The sequence below is a fragment of the Chrysemys picta genome, chromosome 8 (assembly GCF_011386835.1).
Source record: "Chrysemys picta bellii isolate R12L10 chromosome 8, ASM1138683v2, whole genome shotgun sequence".
NCBI classification, from domain to species: Eukaryota; Metazoa; Chordata; order Testudines; family Emydidae; genus Chrysemys; species Chrysemys picta.
This window is the reverse complement of record NC_088798.1, coordinates 36865968-36885456: the sequence shown is the minus strand read 5'-3', so window position 1 is coordinate 36885456 and position 19489 is coordinate 36865968. Positions and strand designations below refer to the sequence as shown.

General features: G+C 38.8%; 1 protein-coding gene across 15 annotated transcripts in view; it reads left to right on the top strand.

Annotated features, from left to right (window-relative positions):
- DPYD (dihydropyrimidine dehydrogenase) overlaps positions 1 to 19489 on the top strand; it is a 612292-nt gene that overhangs the window by 37000 nt on the left and 555803 nt on the right. For all 15 annotated transcript variants that reach the window (XM_065555590.1, XM_065555591.1, XM_065555592.1 and 12 more), the window contains one exon: positions 10261 to 10371. In XM_065555590.1, coding sequence (XP_065411662.1) covers positions 10261 to 10371 — 111 coding nt within the window. The remainder of the gene's footprint in view (positions 1 to 10260; positions 10372 to 19489) is intronic.

The window sequence follows — 19489 nt, the reverse complement described above, 5'->3', positions numbered from 1 at the left end:
CTATTTATAGTAAGAGGAGTTACTGAATATTAAGGCACAATTTCTACTGTTAGACCAGTGTAACTCTCACTGATTTCAGTGAGAGTTGTGGTTTTTTTGTAGCTGTGTGTGTAACACAGAGAACTAGGCAGAGGGACCAAAGGATTAACTTTTTCCTGCTGATTACTATGTCTGGACATTGCTGTCATTCTAAAAGGGCTTTCATTCTGTAATGAGCAAACCCCTCTAGGTTTTGTTTGATTTTTTTTCAAATTTTAATTGGGGATACCTGCTGCTAGTTTTCATAGACCAAGCTTGACTGTCAGGATGGGTTTTCTAAGATTACCTTGCTAATGATATTCTGTAGTACAGTACTATTTGTGGTGCCATGTATAGAAGTTGCTGCATATCAAAACATCTTAAAATATAAAGAGAATCAGTCAAAAGCTTATAGTCAAAAGGAAAGATAGGTTTTTAGGAGAGAATTGCATCAGCCATGGCAGAAAGATGGGACACACTGAACCAGAACAGATACTGATCAACAAACAGGCCTAATTCTAAGTCTAGAGGTCATAAAAACTAAAACTGGAAGCTGAGTAGAGTTGATGGGATTGTGCCTGTTTACACTGTGGTTGACATTTGGTCCATAGAGAAAGAAAAGCATATGGGTTTTAGAAGAGATCATAGAAGAACATTGGTGTATCAATGATGTTAGATGCAACAGTTACTGTGCTACAGATACACAGTGACATGGTCGAAAAGTCTCTGCCACTTAATATAAACACAATCTGAAACCAACAAAAATCACAGCAGTAACTGGCCCAGTGTGGTATATGGCATTCTTCAAAGCCCAATACAAAGGGGGTAGGCTACCCTTAGCCTCAGTCTAGCCATACACAAAGGACTTGGCCATGCCAGAATCTGCTGCGATGTCCTCTCCTTTGGTTGAGGAATTGATATTTCAATAAAGGGGCACCTGCCTTTGTCCATGAAATTGAGGCAGGGTCGAGCCTCCATTTCCCCCATCCTATGGCTTGAGGTCTCCCACTGCTGTCCAGATAGAGGTGAAAAGACACCCAGGACATTCAAACACTGCCAGCAAAGAAGGAGCTCAAGAGTGTCTCTCTCCTCTCAGTCCCATCAAATACTCACACCGGCCATCCTATTGCTATTAGAACATATATGATAACCCTTATTACTTCAGCAGCTTTACATTTTACAGTGCTGAATAGACATTTAAGTAGATAATTAATTGCCACAGCACCCTGTGACCTTGTTGGATGGTGACTGGTTGATGAGACTGGAGTTAGTTGCAGTTTCGTGTAATACCCATTTCACAGATGGGGGAAATTGAGATACAGAATGACTAAGTGACTTACCTAAGATCAAAAGCCTGTACTGGAGCTCTGCAATTCCTGAGAGTCCTGTGGCACCTTTAAGACTAACAGATGTATTGGAGCATAAGCTTTTGTGGGTGAATGCATCCGATGAAGTGGGCATTCGCCCACAAAAGCTTATGCTCCAATACATCTGTTAGTCTTAAAGGTGCCACACGACTCTCTGTTGCTTTTTACAGATCCAGACTAACACGGCTACCCCTCTGATACCTGCAATTCCTGATTTATCAAGTCTTCTGTTCAATTTACTTGAAAATCCTGCATCTCTGAGTATGGTTGACTAGGAGACTGGGAGCCAGGAATTCCTGTCCAGAATGACTACATTTAAATAATTTTAAATTTTGGGTTATTATATCAAATTACTGAAATATTGTTCACCATAATGTATCTTGTTATTTCATTATCCTCACATTTTCATTAAATTGTATAGAAGATTAGTTCAACACTTTACACTGTGTGTACTTTTAAATGTGTGTAGCAATAAACATTTAATGAATAGCTTCCAGCTTATTTATTCTCAGAAGTAATGTTACTGTCCCTACATAGATCAACATAACCATTTATCACAGTTGTCAAAAAAATTTAAAAAATCAGTCATCATTATATGTCACTCATTCTCTTGTACATGAGCAGTTTATAACATTTTAGAACTTTGCAACCTAAATCAATATACGTGATTCATAATAAGTATATTCCCATCTAGAAAGCAATGCATGATAAAATGAAAGTGTGTTTTAATAGTGTAGGCCTGGCTTGACATGAATAATTGGACATAGATGAGACCTCATTTCTTGGGTGACAGGATTAGGGTGGTAACTGGATCAGCAGATTGGAAATAGAATATCCATATGAGCTAAGATAAGGGGGAATGATTTACAATGGACAAGATAAGTCAGAACATAAAGCGGAGGTAAAGAGTAAGTCATACATGGACAGTACGTGGACAGAGCATGCTGTACAAGAATTGGTTCCTACAAACTAACCAAGCCAGTCCTAAAACATGTAATGCAATGTATAGTAAATGCAATGTAATATGTTAATGTATATAAAGGAAGAGGTTTGCTATGCAACCTTGGCTATGTGGTGTGCCCTATACCCACCCCCTATGTTTGAGTCTTTTCAATTCAGTGTAGCTTTGCTGTATGCCAAATAAAGGAACCTGAGTGATGAGACTGGAGTTGAACTGAGTTCTTGGGGAACCATATGGAAGAGGTCTTGGGGGAACCCCAACGTAGTGGTGCCATGACTTTGATCCGCTTGTCTGGGGCAGGAAACATATACATCCCTTAGTATAAGGGTCGCAACCTAACATTAAGGGAAATGGCATTGGAAAGGTTTTAAAGGATTTAAATATGAGAAAATTAGTACCATGCTGAAGAAGTGGTTTAAATCTAAGGGCGGACCGTACAGACTCCCCAGAGAAGTGCTAGAGGGAGATTGGGACTGGGTGAAAAAGGAACTCCAAGAATGTATTTAAAATTTTTAAAGAATTTATTTAAAAAAAAATTCTTGACAGAGAATGTTGGAGGTTTCCTCTTAAAAATTGGCAGAGTACAGCAAAAATCAGTTGAATACCACTGAAACTTTCAAAAAAATAGAGCCAATTGGTAGTCATGAAAAAAATATCAAGTTTTTTGTTTGTTTATTCTACAGTAAAGAAAGCAAATCAAAGCAGCAGTCTTACAAGGATTATTTCTGGTGGCTAAAACGTTACCATGTACCATGTTAGGAAATGAATGCAAAAAGCGTAAAAAGCAAATCAAAGTTGTAAAAAACAAAAACAAAAAATACCTAAATAAAATACCTAAATATCTAAAAGGTCAGGGAAAACATAATGTCCATTGCCTATTTCCATATAGCCAAAGTAAAAAGTAGCTGTCCTTTAAGAACTGAATTTAGTTTGTACAGCTTAGCTAGTGGATTCTATATGTCCAGTCTGCTGATCCAGTTACCTCCCTAATCCTGTCACCCAAGAAATGAGCTCTCACCTATGTTCAATTATTCATGTCAAGCCAGGCCTACACTATTAAAACACACTTTCATTTTATCATGCATTGCTTTCTAGATGGAAATATACTCATTATGAATCACGTATATTGATTTAGGTACTAAGTTAAAAAATGCAAAAGACATAAAAGATAAGCTTAAAGCTACAAAGAAAAAGTCAGTTAAAAATGTGATGCTCTAACAAATCAGAGTTACAATCCGAAAATTTAGTAGCTAGCAAGGTCTTGAAAAGTCTTTTATTAAACATTAAAAAATTAAAGTATTTTTTAAAAATTAATGTACAATTAAAAGAAGCTTATATAAATTAACACGATAGAGCTTGGAGGACTAAATAGCGGTAGTAAAAGTAATAAAGTATTAAAAAGAACAGTGAAAGGTTTAAAAAAATGCTGAGTTGAAGAATAAAACCTAGTTATGGTAGTAAAATTCAGTGTAGCCATGCTCATGAAATCCTTAGTAATCAAACAAATTATGCAAGAGGGAGGTCAAATGGTGACAAATACCACCACTGTCTTTTTCCTCTGAAAGCATTCACAGCCATTCAGAAAAATGGGCCCTTCCCAAATAATGTGTCTATAATCAGTTGTGTTAGCTGTTCTCATATTTGGAGCAATCTAATTTACATTGTTTAACTATGAACAGTTTAGTTAAAATCACTTTAAAAATTAGAGATTTCTACATGGCTTAACTGCTTCCATATGTACTAGTAGGGATATAACCTAGGCGCACGTGTGTACACAAACATTAATAAATAAATTATAGTGCTAAGTTTAAAAATAAATAAATAACACAGCAGTTAAAACTGCCTGTCAAAAAAAGTTATGTGTAACAGTAAGTTTACTAAAATCTCAAATAACTAAAATACAAAAATAAAATAAAAACAGCAGTAGAACAAAACATTGTGAAAATACAGCAATTATTAGAGCCCAGGCAAAAAATGTTATCTTGCCTGTATAAAAAACGAACACACACAAAACCAAAACTTACTTAAAATCTAAATAAAAAATAAAAAATTGCAATTTAAAAATGTAAGTGTCTCAGATGTGTCATCTGCTCAAACTTGCAATTTACAAAAGGAAAATTTCAGAAATATAAAACCATATTAAAAAAATCAAAGGCTCAGCTGGCAAGGCTAAGCCAAGCAAGTTTAAAATATTTATTTGGTCTCTTGTATAAACTGTTTACAACATAGCAAAACCCAGCTAAATTAAAAACAAACATTTTTTTAAAATGTAAAAAGTACAGTATATGTAAAATAAATGTTTTTTTTTAAATTCTACTAAAAATCCATCCAAATCTTTCATTCAAAATTGCAAAGCTAAGACAGGCATTCTTTCAGGCAATGTCTCCTTTCAGTCTTAACTTTGTTAGTTAACCCTTCTGGTGTCTCAATACTTTTAACAAAGTTTAACTTTTTTTTTTAGGTTTGCTGTGTAACTTTAAATGTGTGATATGCCCTATACTCACCCCCCATACTCTTGAGTCTCCTCAACTCAGCATAGTTTTGCTGTATGCCAGATTAAAAAAATCAAAGTGATAAGACTGGAGCTGAACTGAGTTCTTGGGGAACCAAGTAGAAAAGATCTCAGGGAACCCAACCAATATCCTTCACATAGTATAATAATCTAGCCTTTGTAAAGCACTGATCTTGCACAAGCAAGACACTAACAAGCAAGTCACTGACATGGATTATTGTTAGTGGTCGCCTCTCCTCCTGCCATCCCCCCCATAAGTGAATTTTAAAGGAAGTCAGAAATGGTACCATGGAGCTGTTCTGCTCATTAATCTGCCACCATCATCGGCAGTCCCTCAATTCGAGGATAATCTCTACCACAGATATACATATGGGTTCTGAGATGACTCAGGAGTCCAATCCTGGAACCGCAAATCTGCCCACAGTAGGTACAGACATTTCCTGGCAGGTCAGATGCCTGCTGGGAGAAAGTTCTTTCTTTTTCCTTCCTTCTCTCTCTCTTTTTGGCTTCAAGGGCAAGGCACAGCTTCTCCTCAAAGTGGATCACTGCCTGATGGAGGATGTGGTGCCATTGAGATTGGTTGGTAGTTTGTTCTTTCCAGCTTGTGATGTCCACATCGGTTTTCTTGAGATACGTTTTCAGTGTGTCTTTGTAGCATTTCCTCTGACCACCACGGGATCTCTGACCATGTAGAGGACTTGTTTTGGAAGGCAAAAGTCTGGCATCTGCACACAATGTCCAGCCCAGGGGAGCTGGTGCATGATGATCATTGCTTCAATGCTGGTGACATTGGCTTCAGTGAGGATGCTGGTGTTAGTGCAGCAATCTTCCCACTTGATGCAAAGGATCTTCTGGAGGCATCGTTGGTGGAACGTCTCCAGACTCTTGAAGTGCTGTTGATAGGTCACCCAGATTTTGCATCCATAAAGGAATGTAGGAATAACATTTGTTTCATAGACCTGGATTTGGTGTCCTGCTGTAGGCCATAGTCTGTGAAAACATCTGGGAAAGCAATTTTCCAAAGGAAGCACTTGTGCACTGGATCCTGTGCTGGATCTCACTGTCAATTTTTGCGTTTTGAGAGAGTTGGCTACTGAGGTAACCGAAGTGCTCGATTGTCTCCATAGTCTGTCCCTCGTTGGTGATTTATTGTGGGTCATGTGGAATGCCTGAAGCAGGCTGATGGAGCACTTTAGTCTTCTCAATGCTGAGTGAGAGTCCTAGACTTCATTAAGTTTGTGCAAAAAAATCCAGTGTGGACTGAAGGTCATTCTCAGTGTGCGCGAGGATGGCACAGTCATCAGCATACTGAAGATCAGTAATGGACGCCCTAAGGACTTCGAGCAGAGACGTCGAAGATTAAAAAGCTTCCCACCCATTCTGAATTGGATGTCAACTCCATTGGTCTTTAACGAGGACCAAAATGACTGCTAAATAGATGGAGAAGAGGGTTGGGGCAATAACGCATCCTTGCTTAACCCCAAAAGGGGTCCATCTGCAGGCCATTACAGAGAACGGTGACAGTCATCTGATCATGAAGAAGCCTTTGGAAATTAATAAATTTTGGAGGGCAGCCAAATCTGGCCAGCACCTTCCACAGGGCTTCACAATTGACAGAGTCAAAGGCCTTTGTCAAATCGATGAAGGCGACGTACAGGTCCTGATTTTGCTTCTGAGAGTTTTCCTGTATTTGGCGGGCAATGAAGATCATGTACATATGTGTATTCTTCCTTTGTTGGTTTACCCCAACATTTATTCCAAGTTTTAAACCAAATGGATCCATACCCAAAGGAGTACATCTGTTACAGTATATTACTAGAAATGTGTAACTCATTTCAGAGCCTGCTGAGATAATTGTAATATTCGTAACTAAGAATACTGTGTTACACAACTGTAAAAGATATGAGGTAACATTTTTAAAAGTATCTGAGTGATTTAGGCTCTTAGAGTGACTTATTGAAAGTCAATGGGATTTAGGTTTCGGTGACACATTTGAAAATTGGGTTTCGGCTCCCAGGTCGCTTAGATACTTTACCTCTCTGTAATTTTTTTAAAAAAGAAAGAAATTACTATAATTGCTTGTGTATATCTGTTTGCAGCAAGGCTTTTGAATTAGGTAACAATCTTACATTTTATTGAGTAAATTAGTAGTCAGATTCTAGATTAAACATACAATATTCATTTAATTAGTATATGAGATTTTCATATTAAGAACACCTTGATTGATCAGTCCATCAGCCCTCACTGAGAGAGTGCCAATCACAACACATCATTTGTGGTGTTCTAGCCAGTCCTTCAGCCACTTGCTGGTCAGGCTGTCAGTGGCACTGGACAACCGATCGGCAGTGCCATAACAAGGGTGAGGTGAGTGAGACACTTGCCTCGGGCGCACAAAGCCGAGGGGCGTAGAAAGCGGCGGAGAAAAAAAAAAAGCCACGATTGGTGGTGCTTCGGCGGCAGCTCTACTGCCGCCGCTTCATTCATTCTTCGGGGCGCAGAAAGCAGCGGAGAATTCCACAGCGGGGGGAGCCCCAGATCCGTCTGCAGTGAGGGGAGGGGACAATAAAAGAGAGGGGGAATTTCTGATGGCTGGGGCAGTCTGTGGGGTTGGGGGAGGAGGTCCCAATCAGTATGAGAAGGGAAAGAAGGAGGAGGTCATGGGGTGGGGAAGTGAGGGAGGTCTGTCTGTGGAGTCGGTTTCAGTGAGATCACTTCAGAATAAGAGCTCTGGTATCCCAGCCAGAGGGGAGGGGACGGGTGGAGTCACTGCTTGGCTGAATTCCAGATGGAAGGGGGAACCTGGGCCCGAATGGGAAGTGAATCTCCCTCACCCCCAGGGTCAGGGCTGTGCAGCAGCTGGTGCGGAACGAGGCCTAGGGCTTGCCTTGCCTGAGCGATCCCGTGGCTACCTTCACCTTGTGGGTCCCTCTGGGATCTCTTCAGATTGGGGGGAAGAGATAGGGCAGGGGCTAGACCTCTCATGGTCAGAAGGAAGTTAGGGTTCCATGGTCAGCACATCTCTGCCCCATTCACCAGAAGGAGAGTAATTGTGCCCTGCAAACCTGAACTCCCAGCATTCTCAGGACACATGCTGATCCCTAGTGGCCACTGCTGATATCCAACACCTCTCTCCTCTCTTAACCTGTTAGTCCCTCTCTGGATTGGAACTGGACTGAAACCAAAGACCATCTTCGAAGCAACATTACCAGCCCAAGCAGTCAAAAATCATGAGTTATACCCCCCAAAATTACAGGCTCTACCGCCATCATGTCATTCATTCTTCGGGGCACAGAAAGCGGTGGAGAAAAAAAAAAGCTGCGATCAGCACTGTAAAAATGATAAACAAAATAAATAGTATTTTTCAATTCACCTCATACAATACCTTAATGCAATCTCTGTATTGTGAAAGTGCAACTTATAAATGTAGTTATTCTTGCTACCTAACTGCACTCAAAAACAAAACAATGTACAACTGAAGAGCCTACAAGTCCACTCAGTCCTACTTCTTGTTCAGCCAATCAGTAAGACAACCAAGTTTTTTTACATTTTATGGAAGATAATGCTGCCAGCTTCTTATTTACAATGTCACCTGAAAGTGAGAATAGGAATTTGCATGGCACTTTTGTAGCCAGCGTTGCAAGGTATTTATGTGCCAGATATGCTAAACATTCGTATGCACCTTCATGCTTCGGCCACCATTCCAGAGGACATGCTTCCATGCTGATGACGCTCGTTAAGAAAATAATGCGTTAATTAAATTTGTGACTGAACTCCTTGGGGGAGAATAGTATGTCTTCTGCTCTGTTTACCCGCATTCGGCTATGTATTTCATGTTATAGCAGTCTCAGATGATGATCCAGCATGTTGTTTGTTTTAAGAACACTTTCATTGCAAATTTGACAAAGTGCAAATAAGGTACCAGTGTGAGATTTCTAAAGATAGCTACAGCACTCAACCTAAGGTTTAAGAATCTGAAGTGCCTTCCAAAATCTGAGAGGGATGAGGTGTGGAGCATGCTTTCAGAAATCTTAAAAGAGCAACTTTCCGATGTGGAAACTACAGAACCCAAACCACCAAAAAAGAAAATCAACCTTGTGTTGGTGGCTACTGACTCAGATGATGAACGTGAACATGTGTCAGTCGGCACTGCTTTGGATCATTATTGAGCAGAACTCATTATCAGCATGGATGCATGTCCTTTGGAATGGTGGTTGAAGCATGAAGGGACATATGAATCTTTAACGCTTCCGGCACATAAATATCTTGTGACGCTGGCTACAACGGTGCCATGTGAACACCTGTTCTCACTTTCAGGTGACATGGTAAACAAGAAGCAGGAAGCATTATTTCCTGCAAATGTAAACACACTTGTTTGTCTGAGTGACTAACTGAACAAGAAGTAGGACTGAGTGGACTTGTAGGCTTTAACATTTTACATTGTTTTATTTGTGCATGCAGTTATGTTTTGTACATAATTCTACATTGTAAATTCAACTTTCATAATAAAGAGATTGCACTACATACTTGTATGAGGTGAATTGAAAAATACTATTTCTTTTGTTTTTATAGCACAAATATTTGTAATAAAAAATAAATATAAAGTGAGCACTGTACACTTAGTGTTCTGTGTTGTAACTGAAACCAATATATTTGAAAATGTAGAAAACATCCAAAAATATTTAAATAAATGGAATTCTATTATTGTTTAACAGTGCGATTAATCGTGATTAATTTTTTTATCGCTTGAGAGCCCTAATATTAACCCTTGTCACTGGAAGAACTGGGATTAAATTAATTGTCTGTCTTTGTCTGATTTTGAGCGCAGTCTTGAAGTGATCAATGAAGACTTTTATTTCTATGTTCCAAACATTTATTTGTGCTATACCACAGGAAAACCTATTGAGAGAGAAGGAATTAATTTACATTGTATAGCTTCTCAGTAGGACATACAAGCATGTTCCTAGGGATTAGAAACGATGAAGCAACACTGTGCGGTCTTTATTCTCAAAATGTAGGGTTTTACCTAGAGCAATATAATGAAAAAGAATTACATGTTGTATGTATATACGGTAGGTAAGAAGCATACAACAATAGAATTTATTACAAATTCAGATTGGAGCTGCCACTAGATGTCATACTGTTTTATTTTTTTTAAATGTAGCAGTACCTCAAATACTCAAAATCTAGAACGTATAAACTGGAACAGGAAAGATTCTAAACAAATTCATTTGAAGTTGATCTATTGTTGAGTCCTGCTTTTTGTCTGTTTTTTAACATTGTAAAACATTCATTTGTGCTTTGGTGAGGTGGGATCAGTTGAGCACTGTTTATTTTTTTAAAAATTTTATTAGCTTTTTGAGCTTTTTATCTGAATTTTAAAATATTCTTTTCTCTTTCTACAGAACCTTCTGGGTTTAAATCCCCGTATGAAAACTCATGCAACTCTATGTTCAAGTGCAGTAAAGAAACAAGACAAGAAACAGTGGAAAAGGAATGCTGATAAGAGCGGTTCAGTAAGTACTGTACTTATGATAGATCTGGAAAATATTAATTCATTGTTAAGGTTGGAAAAAAGTCAGAAAATGCAGAGTTACATTTCCCACATAGTTAAGCATCCATATAATTATGCCTCTGGAAATTGAGAGTAACTGCACTGACTTCAGTGATTTACTCCAGTGTAAATGAGATCAGAATCTGGCCCCAGATTTTAAATTATGCCCCTTTTTCTCTTTGCATGAAATAGAATTTTTCATTATAAACTTTCTGAATGCTTGGATGTCCCTGCTATTTTAGACACTGCCTTTATTGATCTAGGTATGTTCTTTGTTCCAATATGATATTTGACCGGTTTTATATGATAGTAGTTGTTAAGTCTTACATTTTATTTTATTAATGGTTGCCTCTTTGATTTCCCACCTGATCAAGGATGCCTGTCATGTATTTGTACTGTCTCCGTCCAGATTGTGCAGGATAGTCCTCTCAACTCAGATGACTTATCTCATTAGGTTTTATGGAATTTTTTAGGTAGAGTATTACACTTCCACCCCTATGAACTAATATTTATCCTTGCTATATATTCTGTTGAGTGTAGTCTCTATTATGATATCCAATTGTATGGGGGTTTTTCCGCATTTCACCATGTTTTAGAAATACCTGCTATATTTATGTCCTCTTTCATTGATAGGAGTGAAATATCTAAAGCAAATGCCCCACTTTCCTGCTTCTGCCTCCTCCCCTTGGCAAGTGTACCTCTAGTACGCACTCAAAGTTCCTGATGCTCTTAAACTTATAGGGATGTGTAAACATTTTCAACCCCAGGATGCATTTGTGGACCTTGGTGGGTGATTGAAGTTGAAACAGAATCTTAGACATCATGTAACTTTTCATTTTTTCAGGGTTCTAGCTGAACCTTTTACATAATCCCTGAATTCTGGGGTTGGGGAAGGTGCTGCTCCTGTGTGAAGATCCTTTGTGTTCAATGGGACTCTGTACAGGTACAGGTGTCTGCCCACAAGTTGCTCATTGTGTGATCAAAGCCTTAGTTATAAACAGTTATAACTCATATTTTAAAAATGGACTTGCATGGTAATATGCGGTAGTTATACTGTGTGGCTATCGGCTAAAAATTCCTATTTTTAGTTCATAAATTGGGCAAAATTTTAAAATGCCAGTACAAAATTTGAAGGGAGTTTTGCATTTCTATCCAGAAAATAGTCCCTATTTTAAAACTTTGTTAAACATTTTTCCCTGTCACAGCCTTGCGTAATTATATTAAAAACAAACAACCCCCCCATACATTCCCTCTTGCTTCAAAAAGCCCCCCACACAAGCAAGAAAACAAAACTTTATCTGGTATCCAGTTAAATGGGTGGAGTTAGTAAGGTGCAAAAACTCAATGAAAATGTCTCTGCCTTTCTGGACTCTCCAGATCACCATCTATAGCTCTTTTTAATATAAATCAAAGAGTAGAGAATTGTTTAATCCTCCTTTAGCCTTCTTAATGTAAGGAAGCTATTGTAAACAAACATTGGGAGGGATGGGAATTGATTGTATAGGAAGCTGTTTGCAGGTAAATTTCTCAATCAAAGGCCAGAAGGAACCACTAGATCATCTAGTCTGAACTCCCGTGTATTACAGGCCCGGCACTCACATGCTAAACCCAACAATCAAAATGTAATAGAACCCACAGGAGACTAGACTATTATGTGCCACAGGCAAAGAATAGGAGGGACCAAAGTGCCCCAGTGCTCGAGCCCTCCCCAGTGACAGGGAAATGATTAAGTGAGATTAACAAGATAATCCAGGCAAGTGACCCAAATGTGTAAAAAATACAATTAGGAAGGCCAAAAAAGAATTTGAAGAACAGCTAGCCAAAGACTCAAAAAGTAATAGCAACATTTTTTTAAGTACATCAGAAGCAGGAAGCTTGCTAAACAACCAGTGGGGCCACTGGAAGATCAAGATGCTAAAGGAGCACTCAAGGATGATAAGGCCATTGCGGAGAAACGAAATACATTCTTTGCATTGGTCTTCACGGTTGAGGATGTGAGGGAGATTCCCAAACATGAGCCATTCTTTTTAGGTGACAGATCTGAGGAACTGTCCCAGATTGAGGTGTCATTAGAGAATGTGTTGGAACAAATTGATAAACTAAACAGTAATAAGTCACCAGGACCAGATAGTATTCACCCAAGGAACTCAAATGTGAAACTACAGGACTACTAACTGTTATCTGTAACCTATCATTTAAATCAGCTTCTGTACCAAATGACTGGAGGATAGCTAATGTGACGCCAATTTTTAAAAAGGGCTCTAGAGGTGACCCCAGCAATTATAGGCTGGTAAGCCTAACTTCAGTACTGGGAAAACTGGTTGAAACTATAGTTAAGAACAAAATTGTCAGACACATAGATGAACATAATTTGTTGGGGAAGAGTCAACATGGTTTTTGTAAAGGGAAATCATGCCTCACCAATCTATTACAATTCTTTGAGGGGGTCAACAAGCATGTGGACAAGGGGGATCCAATGGATATAGTGTATTTAGATTTTCAGAAGCCTTTGACAAGGTCCCTCACCAAAGGCTCTTAAGCAAAGTAAGCAGTTATGAGATAAGAGGGAAGGTTCCTCATGGATTGGTAAGTGGTTAAAAGATAGGAAACAAAGGTTAGGAATAAATGGTCAGTTTTCAGAATGGAAAGAGGTAAATAGTGATGTCCCACAGGGGTCTGTACTGGGACCAGTCCTATTCAATGTATTCATAAATGATCTGGAAAGAGGGATAAACAGTGAGGTGGCAAGATTTGCAGATGATACAAAACTACTCAAGATAGTTAAGTCCCATGCAGACTGCGAAGAGCTACAAAATGATCTCTCAAAACTGGATGACTAGGCAACAAAATGGCAGATGAAATTAAATGTTGATAAATGCAAAGTAATGCACATTGGAAAATATAATCCCAAGTATACATATAAAATGATGGGGTCTAAATTAGCTATTACCACTCAAGAAAGAGATCTTGGAGTCATTGTGGACAGTTTTCTGAAAACATCCACTCAATGTGCAGCGACAGTCAAAAAAGCAAACAGAATGTTGGGAATCATTAAGAAAGGGATAGATACTAAGACAGAAAATATCATATTACCTCTATATAAATCCATGGTATGCCCACTTCTTGAATGCTGCCTGCAGATATGGTCGCGCCATCTCAAAAAAGATATATTGGACTTGGAAAAGGCTTAGAAAAGGGCAACAAAATTTATTAGGGGTATGGAATGGCTGCCGTATGGGGAGAGATTAATAAGACTGGAACTTTTCAGCTTGGGAAAGAGATGAGTAAGGGGGGATATGATAGAGGTCTATAAAGTCATGACTGCTGTGGAGAAAGTAAATAAGGAAGTGTTATTTACTCCTTCTCATAACACAAGAACTAGTGGCCACCAAATGAAATTAATAGGCAGTAGGTTTAAAACAAACAAAAGGAAGTATTTTTTCACACAATGCACGGTCAACCTGTGGAACTCCTTGCCAGAGGACGTTATGAAGGCCAAGACTATAACAGGGATCAAAAAAGAACTAGATAAATTAATGGAGGATAGGTCCATCAATAGCTATTACGCAGGATGATGTCCCTAGCCTCTGTTTGCCAGAAGCTGGGAATGGGCGATGGGATGGATTACTTGATGATTACCAGTTCTGTTCATTCCCTCTTGGGTATCTGGCATTGGCCACTGTTGGAAGACAGGATACTGAGCTAAATAGGCCTTTGGTCTGACCCAGTAGGGTTGTTCTTATTTTCTTATGCAGAGGAAGGTAATAAAACTCCAAGGTCACTGCCAATCTGACCTGGGGAAAAATGTTTGGTGCCATCTCAGACCAGGCCCACGCTGCCCAATGCCGCATCTCTAGCCAGGGCCATCCCTGACCCTTCAGAGGAAGGAGATTTAAAAAAAACCCAAACCATCCCAGGATACAATGGGAAGGGATAAAAAATCCCTTCCTCGCCCCAGCCAGCGGCTCGCTGACAACCTGAAATATGAGTTTTAGGCATATATGACAGAAACTGAGAGTGAGCCTTAGGGCTGTTGAATGCTGCCCCCCACTACCACAAGCAACCCCATTGTACAATTGCACTCATAAAATTGTCTAGCTTACTCTTAAAACTAATTAAATTGTTTGCACCTACTACACCTTTTGGGAGACTGTTCCAGAACCCCTCTGATGGTTAGAGACCCTCTTCTAGTTTCCAGCCTGAATTTGTTTGTGGCAAGCTTATATCCATTTGTTCATGTGGTAACATTATCCTTTAGTGTAAATAGCTCTTCATCCTCCTTGGTATTTAGCCCCTGATGTATTTATAGATAGCAATCGTATCTCCTTTCAGCCTTCTTTTTTTGCTGGACTAATCAAGCCAAGCTCTTTCACTTTCCTCTCTGAAGATAGGCCTTCCATTGCTCTGATCATCCTAATAGCTCTTCTCTGCACCTGTTCCAGTTTAAATTAATCTTTTGTGAGCATGGGTGACCAGAATTTTACACAGCATTCCAGATGAGGTCTTCCCAGTGCCTTGTACAACAGTATTAATACTTCTCTATCTCTAGAGGAAATGGCTCACCTAATACATCGTAGGATCCGATTTGTCTTTTTCATAGCAACATCACATTGGTAGCTCATAGTCATCCTGTGATTGATCCAATTCTGACCTGTTTATAAGCAGATTTAATTCTATTTGAAGACCATTGGTAATTGCTGTTGTTTGTATTTACATTAGGTCAGAATTTGGCCCTTAGCATCAGTTTTTCATCAAGCTATACTGATGCGGATTGGGTAGAATTACCACTGGGGGAAGGATGGGTGTATGAAAATACAGAACTAATTAAATTAACAGCCCTCAAAACTCTGTGAACAAAAGCTGCATCTGCTGAGGCATGCACACAGTGACTTTGTAATGTCTAAAATCCTTCCAGATGGCAGACTTACATATTTTCTCAGAATAATCACACAAACAAAATTTTAACTCCTAGTCTGCTCTGAGACATTTTTGGTTGCCCTGAAAGTAGAAACTAAATGTTAATATCCTTCCAAGCACCGAAAAAGCTAAAATGTATTCTCCTTAAAGAAGGTTCCTTGTGCTTTAAGTGAATATTGTGACTTGTTTATTGTGTCAGACAACTAGGCTGTTGTTTAAAATTGGTTTCTATGAGTAGATGGAAGGCAGTCAACGTCCCCTATAATACATTGGTATTTATAAAACAGCTTTCAGACTGCAGGGCTCTTTTGCTTAGTCACCTGAGATTTAGGTGATTAACACCTGTATTAAAGATTCAGATAGTTACACTGAGTCTTGCTGGCAGGTGGAACCGATAATTTCCAACCAGGATGTACAAGGGAAGTGTTTCTTTGAGCCAGAGGGAGGACAGAGGCAGTCCTGGTAGTCATCCTAAAAAAAGCCATGCTTGAGGAAGAAATTTAGGCTGAGGTTTTGGTTGTGTTACTGTCTTTGAATTACCAGTAGACAAAAACCTAGGAAGGAGATGAGTTATGACACTAATTTGAGATCTGTGGGCCCTATTGAGGGACTATTTCTGTTCACAGGATTGCTCAGGGTATCTCACATTTTCCTGCCAAAGGCTTCTTAGCTGAGTAAACACTGCACCAGAAGTGCATACTTTATTCTGTTGGGTGTATATTAGGAGACATTTCAATATCTATGAACCAAATTTTGTCCTCATTTAGACCTATTGGACCCCATTGGGTTGAGAGAGGTGCACAGGTGTAAACAAAAACTTTTTTTGACCCTACATATTTTTTTTATGATTTATTACTCACTGGAGAAATCTGAGTTCAGTGGGACAGGACATTCTGTGCCCCAGGCTGAAGGAGGCTTGTGAATATTGAGGAGAGGTTTTGATGAGGAAGAGGATATAATCAAAACCATCAATTCAGGATTTATTCTCAAACACTGCTTGAAACTGCTTATACATTTTATTGCTGTACGTATAGAACAATATTAGGAATTGCTTCAGATGGAAAAGTTGGACGTAATTCAACAAAAGAAAAAGGCAAGAAGGGGGAAATTGGATTGTTGTTAATTGCCATAGCCTTTGCCTGTATTGAACTTCTGGCAGTAGTAGCACTGTTCTTTGTGCTTGCATTTACTAAACCTGATCAACATCTTCCAATAGCCAAACCATTTTTAAGTGCAGCTGTTTATTGCCAGGGTATCACTTTGGGTCAAAGCAATTTGATTTAATTTTTCTGTAGCTCCTCCCAAGTATCGGAAATATAAACAGATTGATTGTTTCTTATTCTGTGACATGTTAAAGTACAAACTAAGTCTGTTTGTACAGTGTGTTGTAGGCCAAGACATGCAATACGCTACATGATGTATCTGGTGATGTCTATTTGAGTACTAATAAATACTTGTTCAAATGACAAACAGCTTTTCACTTTGTCTCTGTGTAATTGTTTGTGAAAATTTGCACAAATGAGTTTTTATTAATACAAATGTTTGAGGAATGACTGCTGTTTGTACAAATTTCCATATACACATGGAAGTAAGGGTAGAAAAGACTATCCATTTGCAGCTATCTGCTGTTTCTCTCCTCTTTTAAATATTTGTTGTCCAGTAAGGGAGCTGGAAAAATATGCTACTTTGGTGACCAGTTGTACACCAAAGTTAGAGAATAATCTAAATAAACTGTTCACAGATAACTGGTGGCCTGAAAGATAAATTGTTCAAATTACAAATAAATAAATATCAGTCAGTTTACCCGTAACTTGTGAACAGGAAACTTATTGAATAAATTATTTGCATTGAATAATTTGACCAGCTCCAAAGCTGTATTAATGAAACATATAGTATATTTATAAAAATATTCCTAAATATTGTAAAATAGAGAGCACTTATTAAAGGAAATCAATTCAATTATCTTTATAACTTAAATCTATTGTTTACCTTTGCTAAATATTTATTTGTTCGTGTGTGTGTGTGTGTGTGTGTGTACATATGCAAGTTTAGCTCTTTTCTGAAAAGGTAACAATAGCAGATGTTTGTCTAATCGCTACCCTATTCAAATACTAATCGGCGGAACATACGTAGAATGCTAGTAGTATGAATAGGTATACGATGGCAATAGTGTTTTTAATCACATCACTATTCAGCCACTAATCGGTGTGATGATTAAGGGACATTAGAGGGAGCACTTTGACATCTGATTCTTGGAACTGATGTCTGCTCAGGCTGTGCTTTGTGGTATCATGGCCAGACTGATTTCCTTAAATAAAACACTCTGATTCCCAAATGTGGAAAATGTTACATTAGGATCTGTTGACATGATTAGGGAATTTGAGAATGTTTTTTTCTACTAGTGATTGACTGTATGTACGAACTATTTACATGAATAAAAGATGGATTACTTTGAGTATCAGTAAGAGTTGAAAAGTAACATCAAGAGATTGTATCTTTTACTCATAGTATCAATAATTAAGTATTTATAGGGACTTTAAAATGTACCAGTTTAATCATTTAGCAAATTCCAACTCATGCATTTTTCAGACACACTAATTACTTTGCATTTGTACCATACACTGTGTTTTCTAGACATTTTATTCAAGTGTGACTGTGGCTTATATTATATCTGTACATGAAAATGATTTACCCCAGCTGTTTCTGTAAGATACATGTTACAGCACTTGTCTTCTGTTTATCTTAGTTGGAATTTGTCCTTAAGACATAATCATCAAAATTTGTCAGCTGTTATGAAATCTGCCTGCCTGCTACAGATTAGCCCTTTCCCTAATGTAACTCTTCTGTTATAGAGTCTTAAGTACATTATGTCCTAATGGTGACATTGTGTCTGGTTCTTTTAATGAGTGTGCTAAGGGTGTGAGGGTGTAAAGAGCTTTTTCCTTCCCTTGTGAGCCCCTCTTCATGCAGAGCACACACACAGTTGCAGGGCACTGGAATAGTGGCAGTGTCTGCCCTACCCTAAGCAATAGTGAGGGATTAGTAAGGCTGGCTACTGGCAGTTCCAACCAGTCTCCCTGAGAATTAGGAGAGCTGCATAGGCTGGGGAATGTAATCTGCCATGAGTGCCATATTAATAGTCCTAGCTTCTGGCAAGCCATGCTGGGAAATAGGGCATAGATTATATATTCCCCTTTCCCCACAAGACAGAGAGAGACTCTGAGAGACTGAGGCAGGTCTGCCAGCAGCTTCTGAAAGGTACAGGTGAATAAACCCCCCTTGCTTTATCTTTTTAGTTTTCCAGTCCTTTGCTTCATATTGATTCAGTGATGAATACCTCCCAAGGGAGTCTGAAACAGTCTGAGACTTTGGATACTTTTTTGCTGACTGTTGGCACAGGATGAAATACAAAGTTATTTTGGATAGGTGTTTGGCTTGTTTATATTTTAAATAATCAAAGTTAATTTATGGCCCACTATGACCCTGACCTGGATTTTGAAACTATCACCAACCTCCTATGAAAATATTCAGGAGTCTTCAGATTTGACATTGGGTTTCTCCTATTTTAGAGTGTGGGGTGAGCCACAAAATTCAGAGGCAGGCCTATATTTCCTACTTTCTACCAAAGTTGGTGTCATCCCAATCTGGGATTTTGTTTTGGGTCAAATGTTCCCATATGTCTATTCACAAAAGAGATAATGAAAAATCAAATGAAGACAATGTACATCTGACATATGAACAAATCCCATATCTTTAAAAAGCATGATTAATATTTATCCCTTTATTAGAGTTGATCAGATCAGAGTACAGAGAGAACCAAAGGTTAAACCATTCTTCACACCTAACATATAGCTGCCTCAGTGTATCTGCTGAAGTCTTAATACTCTTCAGAAGTGTGTGTGTACAGTAGTGCTTGCTTGTGGTCACTGGCTGGAGGTAAGAAATGGTGACTGCTTCTTGTGCAAGTGGCATTGCCTATTAAGACCCAGTTGTCAGTTTGGCAGGAGTGGCAACTGGAGGCTGGGGTTGAGGAGGAGGAGAAGAAGGAAATATTGGATGAGAAGCCAGGAGGGTGGGAACTGAAACTGGTGGGGTAAGGAGACTGGGGCTAAGGTGAGAAGTCTGTGGAATGGGGACTGGGGCTGGCTAGGTGGGGAGAATGG